At 37.4% G+C, this 10,012-nt stretch overlaps 1 protein-coding gene across 1 annotated transcript in view; it reads left to right on the plus strand.

Annotated features, from left to right (window-relative positions):
- The window catches only part of LOC108577500, a 26,206-nt gene that overhangs the window by 14,251 nt on the left and 1,943 nt on the right, over positions 1–10,012 (plus strand). Inside the window, exon 2 of the mRNA XM_017940659.1 lies at positions 8,450–8,662. Coding sequence (XP_017796148.1) covers positions 8,450–8,662 — 213 coding nt within the window. The remainder of the gene's footprint in view (positions 1–8,449; positions 8,663–10,012) is intronic.

Consider the following 10,012-nt stretch of genomic DNA (forward strand, 5'->3'; position numbering starts at 1 on the left):
TCCCAGTGAATTTTCTTGCGTTTCGATCTATCTCGATGATTTTCTTGAATATTTGCGAAATATGGATCAGTGTAACATGCACTATCTCGATCTGGTGCATGCGCTCGACTTTCAAGCGGGCATCGAAGGGTCGTCCCTTCGACGCAGCATCCGGTGAAAGTCTAGCGAGACTCTTGTGTCTGTTCACGGGAACAATGGGCTGCACACTCCAGCCCAGGTAACAATACTTCCGATAATAATACACGGCGAACGTGAAAGTTGGTCGGTGGCCAAGTTCCATCGGCTGGACTCGGCCTGAAAAAACAAAAGAGTTTGTTACGAAGGTCCTCCATCTCGCGAACAAAGATTCGGGATAATTGTATAGCCTTCGATGAGGACACACCGGTTCGAATCTTATTACTCGAACAACGTCTCTCTTACGATTCGAACGATAAATATAATCTGATAAATGCAATCGAGGATATTTATAATTTTACATTGACCGTCATCTATTCCTCGAATTAGACACGTGTATCATATTTTTTTTTTCCTAATTTTCTAGTAGACCTTGTAGCTGCAACTTTCTTATCTGAAGAAGGAGAATAATTCGAGGTTATGTTCGATCTCTGGTAATATCTCAATTTCTATCAAATCAATCGTTTCCAAATTTACACTTTGTTCCTTTTCATTTGAAAACGAAACACTTTACAAAGCGTTCGTGTGTACTCGAACTGGAGTAAATATCCGAATCTGCAAGGTTTATTTTTGTTCCAATATCGGCGATATCTGTACGAAATTTTTTAATCGCAGATATCACCGGAAGAGATAGTACAGAATAAACGAGAATTATCACGGACAAGACTACTTCTCTTCGAGGAAATCTTGTACGTATTACTCCGTGAAATGTTTAATTATCGGATCTATATGCATATTGCGATTATGCAATTTTTACGCGATGCATGACCACGCTTTTTTTATCCCGTGCCACGCGTAATTCTCTTAATTACACGCGCGTTGCGTTTGTCCCTGGTACACGCGTGATCTGTTCGTTCGTTCGTTCGCGATCGAATCGGGGAATATTTTGATCGGACATAAGTCGATAGGCTGGCTTTAATAGCATCCTGGCACGCTTCCGAATAGTCCCGCTGTAGAATTGCTTACATATTACGTAAGAAAGTCGGGACAACAAAATTTCACGCTCTATCGGTGTCCAGAAATAATTTCACCTGAAGAAAAATCCGATCGTTCGCCGATCCCTCGTGATCGATCCGATCGATAATACGATTTCTTTTTTATCTGGTCGAAAACATATTATTGTTAATCGGTCCAACCGGAATGATTAGAACCGTGTGACATGATAAATATCAACGCCGGTGTCAGTATTAAATTTCGCGACACGTTTCGCCATTTTTTTCACCTAATGTGATTCGATGTTTATCGATCTCTCGTGAACATTAATCGAGTGTGGGTGAACTTCAAGGGAAAGTTGCTGCGAGGCTTCTTCATTTGAGGGCTCGATGCCGCAGGCAAATTGAAATAATTGCATCACTTGTTTAACTTATCTCAGTCAGATTTAATTGCTTTTTAATGAGCACTTTGGCTTCGTTCTTTTATTCTTTTCTTTCGTTTCCTTTCTTTCGTCTCGGCGAATTTCTTCATCGAAGTTATTTGGAAGTTACTTCTTTTTCTTCTTTCGTCAAACGTTGCATAAAAGAGTTTCTCGTAAGAGATGCTTTATAGGTTATGTTACAGTAAGTACTGTGACACTGTAGTTGAAGTTTAAAATTGCATCGATCTATATCCATCATTCATCGTTAATATCCATATAAGGAGTATTGTTTAAGTTCGAACAAGTGCGACGAAAATAACGAAGTGTCTGTGATTTCTCGAAGAGAAAATAGCGAACGTGTTAACAGAACTATTTCAGCAAAGATCGTAAAACATAGAAATCTCGTTCCAACGAAAACAGAAAGATCTATCGATATTGGTAAAACACGCTAAAAAAAGATATAGCAAAAATTTCGAAATCTTCATAGATAGTGTAATTATCATTTTAATAAATAGAAAAAAGAATTATTGCCTAAAAGAGGCAGTTAGAGCAAGCTTGGAGAATTCTGACCATGAGAGCCACAAGAATCTCGAAACGTGACCACTATTCGTTACTCGCGAATGAATCCTTATCGGATGACGTGATCACGCGTAGTATGTCGAAGACTGAATGATTAACAACGCGCACTCGGGCATGTATGACCAATTCGCGAGTCGTCCAGGAATAGTACAATGGAAAACAGTTTCGTATCCTAGGCCTAGTCAACGTGTACGTACTTACAGACGATCGCTCAACAATAAGTTGCGCAACTTTTCGTCTCGTCTCCATGTATGAATGCAAAGAAGATTCATCTCTGTATCGAGAAAAATGTCGAAACAATCTGTAACTCGAACTGTATATGTCGTTATCGAGATAATTCACTCCTCAACCGGAGAATCACACTGTTGACCAGTTACAACAAAGTGAGGTTATGTTTATGATAAAGTCTAATTTTAACTCTGAATCTTTCATTTAGAATAGCGAGTATTATCGAAGAATGTCGTTCTATTAATAGTTGTTCATTTTTCAACACGTTTGCGTAATAGATCGTGTTGAAACGTTTTTACATAATCGATCTTACGGATATTGGAACAGGATCGAGAGATTTTTCGAGATTAGCATTGCTACTGTGCCTGGAAAAAAAAATTCTGCGAAAGTTCACCTTTAATCTGTGTTGTTCGAGAGATAGCATTGTTGCGACGTAGTTTTAAGTTACCGAGTTTAATTTGTTGATTTTTTTCGCGTAGAGCGATTACCAGTTTGGCGCGCGATTTTATTCGCTCTTTTTGTAAATAGCCAATTAAACGTGTAAGAAAGTTTTGAAAAGTAATAATTAAGTAATTCCCCCGAAGTCGAGGAAGAATTTCCTTATTCTCAAGAAAACAATTGAACAATTCTTTTACTCGCCGAAATATTTCTTAGGTAACATCAATATAATATCTTAGTGATCTTAGATTGTCTATATATATTCGTGTACATAAAACAAAAAAGGGATCAAAATAAAACGTTACAATTTTGTCCATTTTTATAGCATCGTTAATTCCTTCAATTTTTCACCCCCTTTATATTTTAATCCCGTTACACAATTTTCACGATTCAGACTACCATGTTACACGATGGTTATCCGTATCTATCGAGCATCCAGCCACTCGAGTTTTGATCAGTCCGTAAACAACGCAACGTACTTAACATTTCCCTTTGGCCAGGAGAGGGGAAAAAGTTTTCTGGGTAACACAACAGGCACACGGACCTATTTCACGAGCCACGCCGGAACGAGGAGACTTTAAGCACACTTCCGTTTCCAACTTACCCACGGCGAACTTTCGGCGAAAAGTTTATCAAGGAGATAGAACGGGGCGTAATAGGGGCGCGGCACGGTATTTCTTAACAACTGTGAAACAAATGCATTACAAAGTAGGTCGTACTCGTTTTAAAGTGATAGAAAAACGGCATTGTTACGTGGCATAAATAATTCGCAAAAGTATTCCACTCTGGGCCGGTGCTCCTCCTTTATCCTTTCTACGCCATTATACACGTTGCTAGAGGACCTCAACTCCCCAATTTTCGTCCAAGTGTGTATAATCTGCTGTTTCCGTCGGAAACAATAAGGAAGTGAATTTTATTGCTCTCGTTTAGGAATTTCGATTCGACGAGGGAATAATCGGTCGATAGTTATCCGCGTGATAATTAATCATCGCTGGTTCGAGGAATTCTTTTAACCGTGGAACATCCTCGAAAAAATTAGCCGTCTCGCAATTCAGCCGGCTTGTTATCGCGTTCTTGAAGGTAAATCGAACGCGGTAATCTGTGCGAGTAAACGCGTATAATTCGAGGATGCTGTATTTGTTCAGTGGCTCCTCGGTTTTCATTTTAAATTATGAATTATATTTTACAATAAGCCTCTTGTCTTTCCGTTCCACTTTTCCACGAACGTGTATTCAACGTGATATACAGTCTGGCATAAATACGAGATAAGAGTGAACGGGAAAGAAAGACGAAAAGAAGGTCCGTGTACTCTTTTTTCCACCAGTGTCCACGTGATGCAACGGGTTTTCATACAACCGTTTTCCAACTTTTTCATTAGAAAGATTATTTAATCGTACACACGTGTGTACGTAGGTTTGTACAAAACTATGTTCGTAGTTTGTTCGTCGAAAGAGAAAATTTCAGGATATGATACACACACCGGCGTTAATACGATTTCTTCCATTTTCAATTTAAACCCCGTTTCACGGTTAATACGATCCTAACGAGAGGCAAATTAGCATGTAACTGCTCGTTCAATGCTTCGACACCGTTATTGCTATTAATTACATTCGCAATTACGCGGCGCTGGATAAGCGCCGGCAAGCAAGCAAGGGTCAATTATCTGAATTGTTTGTACGCAGAGCAAACCGCGAGCCATCAGAGTTATCCATTATTTTTACACGGTATCTCGTCTGAGAGATTTCAATCGTAAAACTGTCTGAAAAATTCCACCTTTCCTTCGTCGAATGATTCATGCCCAATTATTCATACTCATCAGGATCTTTGCCCGTCGGTGTACCAAATGTGACAACAGAATTCCTGGATCAATGCAGCAATCGTTGCGGAAGATCATTATACAATTTCATCAATACGATTTTGTACGATCGATTATACAAGGTGGAAGGATAAATTTGTAGTTTAAAAAATTCAACGTGAAAATTTCGAATAGAATGAATCATAAAAAATTTAAATAGCAACTTAACACAAAAAGTATGAATTTTGGTAGAACTTTGAAAGTTAAAAAGTTAGGTTGAAAGATTTAACTATAGAAAAATTGATCGCATATTTTACATGAATCCAAGAGTACTCAGATCCATTTCTAAAAATTATTAAAACGTCTTTAAAGAAGAATAATATACTGCTACTCGGTAAGCAAAAAATTGGAGCAATTACTGCCCGGAAACATTACCAAACTACTTAAATTCTTTTCTAATAATAACACAGTGTCCACACGATAAACTTCATCGTAGCACCGTGTGTACATATTTGCAACGTGAATTTAATGGAACCTCCTAAGTGGAGGCATTAGAGAGCGAAGGATAGTCTGGCCAATAAAAATAGCAACCATTCGATTTTTCGTTACGGACAAAGGTGGGGCTTATGTAACTTTCATTGTGCCAACGTCGATAACCAGGGCAGAAAGGCCTGTCCAGGATTTTCCATATTCAGGCTGGTGCTCGATTCCCTTGCGAGGAAGAGAAGAAAAAAAGAAAAAAACATGGCGTACGTGATCCACGAAACGTATGCTTGATCTTACGATGCTGGTTTTCTCCATTTAACGCGAAACGATTTACCACGGTTTCACGTAAACTACTCTCGATGATGCCATGCCGTCTTAATCATCGTCGACCTTCGGGAACACGATTACGGGAGATGGCCTGACGAGAAATTGGCGAGGACTCGCGTCGTCCCTGATGCACACAGTGAGGCAAATTGAACATCTCCAAACGAAATCTTGCCTCTTCGTGCATGGTTCGACCTTTTTCTCTTCTTTTTTTATACTTGAGGGCATGTGCTGGGGAAGATGAATGTGAAATTGGACGAATGGGGAGGAATTGATGGGTAGGAGAGACCGGTGCATAATTGGACAAATAGAAGTGTGGGATGTAATACTAATGGTCGACTTTTCGAATTTAGAAAATTAATTTGCGGACTCTTGAAATTTAAAAAATTAATTTGGGAGGTCTTCAGATTTCAAAAATTCAATTTGCCAACTCTTCAAATTTAATAAATTAATCTGCCACCTCTTCAAATCTAAAGAATTAAATTTGCCAACGCTTCAAGTTTAAGAAATTAATTTTGCCAACTCTTCAAACCTAAAGAATTAAATTTGCCAACTCTTCAAATTTAAAAAGTTCATCTGTCAACTCTTGAAATTTAGAGTACGCCAGTAAAAATTATTCTAAGAAAGAAACATGTTCTCCGCCATCGAGAGGAAAATTAAAAATACTCGAAGATACACAGAAAGAGACGAAACGCAGAGCTTTCAGATCCTATGAAATCGTATTTCATAAATTCGCGATTCCACTGTACTACTGTTGATTAAAGAATGATTTCCAGGCTGTGATTTCATTGTTTCGCGTTATAATTGCGAACTCCCGCGAATCACCATCGCGAGAAACGATACGCAGTACTTGTGCAACGCGATATCTTCAAACGTGTCTCTAAATCGATATCGTTCCTGCCATTCCATAAGGTGAATGTTGACTACACGTTGGATTGAATCATCTAATAGCACGTTTATAGTGAAACGACACAGGATCCGGCGAAACAACGACACCGCAATTAACAATGGGTAATCGTGTCAGGGTAGACGCGAATTTCTACTCAACTTAGAACGTCAAACGTTTTTCCCTTTCTCCGTTTCTCGAACCTTTCTAACAAGCAAGATCCTATTCGGTATTTTTAGCCTACTATTGAAAACGAAATTAGGTTTCGCAACGAAGTCGTAACTTTTGCTTTCTCTGTTTAATTAAGCATATTTTTTCGAAAAACAAATATTTCCAAATATTGACTACTATTGGGTTTTTTCGTTTTATTCCCCGATGAATGATATGTCAATAATGATTACGATCGCTATTAATTCTAATGACGCGATAAAAAATTCGAAAGCTGGTAATCTCCTTATTAATTCGGCCAAAGTTAGGTTTCTTCTCGATCAGAATTCTTCTTAGATAAAACATTTACCAAACAGTTAGCTCCAGAGAGGAGCAAATTAGATGCGACATTTAATCGTTGAGCGAAACGCAAGCAAGAGTATCAGAAAATTCGTAGATAACCGTATCAAGAGAAACGTGCTTCAAAAATAACATAAACGCAGTGCATTTGTTTTCTTATTCTTTTCAAGCACGTATACGCATACGCACGCTGTATATTTCGTTCGATAAGAGTTATCAATATCGGTAATTTATACGAGACGTAAGGTGTCATTTATGAAAGCAAAACGAAATTCCTAAATTACCCCGAAAACTTAGAGAAAGAACGAAAATCTTACACAAAAAAGAGAAATTTTCCATCGACAATAAGGCAGCAGCGAAATTATCACGGAAATGGATCGAGGCGCTCGAAAATTTGGATCGCGTTAATCGGTGATCTTGAATGAAGCTTGATCCCCACGATCTTAGGGAGTATTTGCAGATGACGAGATAAAGGAAACGTGTTTGTCGGGGAATTGGGACAAACGCGGCGCCAACGAGGCAGTAATACGAGTCTTGTAACACGTGAACCTTTATGCGACTCGATAATATCCAATCATTGGCTAATTCTCGTCTATCTTCGAAGTTCTTTCATGTGACTTTATCTGAAGTACATCGGTTCTATGACTCGTGATGTTGTGTAATTCTCTTTTATGTTAATATTGAGAACTTTGCGCCTGAAACGCAGCGTTATCGGGACATTTTTCTAGTTTTTTTATTTTTTCCTTAATTATGTCGATTGTCGACGATGATTTGGAGATTATTGAACGGAGGTAGTGACGAAATCGGGAATTTAAATTGGTACATCGTGAAAGTATTGTAATTAGTTCGTAGAATTCAAAAAATTTGAAATAAGATAAAAAAATTAGGAACGTTACGAGAATTTTTGAATTATTGGTGCATCGTGGAAGTGTTGTAATTGGTTCGCTGAGTTCAAGAAATTTGGAGTAGGATGAAAAAATTAGAAACATGAGAATTTTTTAATTTTTGAATATTTAGAGCTTTCGACAAACACTGTATCTCTGAATCTCGAGCTTCGAGAGGAATATGTTCAATTACCCAGCAATTAAACATCATGCTTTCGAATTGCTTCGAGCCATATATCACGAAAACGTCTGCGACAGCATGAACAGTCGGTTTTAATTTTCGAATTATTAACCTCTATCATTCGTACTTGTGTACTAGTACGGCTAATATACTTTAACTAGAGAACATCATTTTGATGAAACTTTGGTATATAATAGTTCTGAAAGAAATATTCGACCAACTTTTTATATCGCAAATCCTCCGCAGTGAAGAGATGAAAATCCGCCTTAAAGTTGAAGTTAGTAAATATATTTAATTTAATATCTCGAAAACTATTACAGCTAGAGAAATAGTGTAAATTGACAAATTTCCTATTTTCCAACGACAAATTTGAAAAAATTAAAAATAAGTAATTTTGACCAAATATGTTAATTAACCTAATTTTTATGGCCGATTTTCACCACTTCAACGTGGAAGATTGTTAAATATTTTCTCCAGTACTATCATCTTATCAAAGTTTCATGAAAATCGTTGATTAACACTTCAGCATGCTCCTTTGTATGCCGTGTAACACGAGAAACGAAGGATTTTTGTGTTGGTTAAATACGTAATGTGTACGTGTATCTCATTGCAGTTCACGGAGTGTCGAGTTACGATGTCACTGGCACTCAGCGACGATTGGAGAGCAACGAGGTGATTCATAAGGCTAATAACGACCACCAGCATCCGGGCGATTCGACAGCCGATGATCGTGAAGAGGAGCAGACCGTCTACGTAATCGAGTTCGAGTCCGAATCGAACGAGAAAGAATCGACTTTGCAGAGCAAGGGAAAAGAATCATCAAACGGTAAGCTGTCGTAATTAAAAATTCCTTTCTATCTTAATATTATCAATAGTGATACAAAAATTTCATTCTGTCTTGATGTTGTCAATAATAACACCTGCATTTACATGGAAATTTTATCTCGTTTACAAAATTACCTTATTTATTAATAATACTCTTTATAAGGAATATTTGAAAGAGTTATTCATTTAATCATTCGTTAAAATTCAGTCTAATCGCTAAACCAAAAAAGAACCTCCTACAGGAAATAATTAGATCGCGTATCTAAATAATTCATAAAAACGAAACGAAGCATCCTGATGGCTGAAAGAATAATTGAGAGAAGTAAAAAAAAAAAAAAAGAAAAAAAAATGTTATCTCGTTTCTTTTATTCTTCGAAATCTCCTAAGCGTGTAAAAATTCTCCGCTGATTTGATGAAATTAACGATTAAACGAGTTTCTAATTATCGTTAACAGTATACAAACGCACGATGCAATTCTAATTTCATTCGTAACTTCTTATCAGAGTCTCTCCTAACCCAACGACGCGTATTACTAACGCGTTAGTATTAATGATGGTAACGTGAAGGATCGTTGGCTCGCGTATAAACCGAGAAGAAGTATGTATGTGTCACGTATTCGACAGGAATCGCGATCATTTCGCTATCAGAATCGTTAATGTCACGCGCGAACGATCCGTTCGCCGATTCTGGACGCGTCTTTAACGCGGCGAAAACTTTCCATCGTCATTTTTATTCGATCTCCGTAACAGGATCTCCCAAGAATTGTCTCTGACCATTCGTGTCTATATTTGAGTTTTTTTGGGGGACTTTTTGCGAACTTATGTTGAATAATTCAAGATTGCAATAAAATAATTCAGACCAATTCGACACTCAAGCTTCAGATATAAAATACGTTTCATCTTTCTTTTTGGGTCCAAATTTGATTTTTTTTTTTAATTCTTTGCGATCTTATGTTGAATAATTAAAGATTGCGATAAAATAATTCAGACCGGTTCGGCACTCTGTGTTATTTTATTTATTTCAAGCACCAGACGTAAAATACGTTCCATCTTTCTCCTTAATTTCGAAACTGATGCTTAATGTACATGCAGTAATACAAACAGGTTACCAATCGCGAAAGTATGAAGGTAAAAGTGAATTATTTGCGAAATCAGCTTATTATGTCGCGTCCACTCTGGTTAAAGTTGCGAAACTGGAATTTTAAAATTGCAGTCTCGATGTGACTTCTTGTTCGATTACGTACATATCAAGTATACTGTAAAAAATATTTAGGGTAATGATGGATTTTGTATAGAAGAATTCAAAACTGTTCTTCTTCTTTTTTTTTTTTTTTTTTATTTTTCTTCGAAGA

The sequence above is a fragment of the Habropoda laboriosa genome, unplaced genomic scaffold (genome assembly GCF_001263275.1).
Source record: "Habropoda laboriosa isolate 0110345459 unplaced genomic scaffold, ASM126327v1 scaffold804, whole genome shotgun sequence".
NCBI lineage: Eukaryota > Metazoa > Arthropoda > Insecta > Hymenoptera > Apidae > Habropoda > Habropoda laboriosa.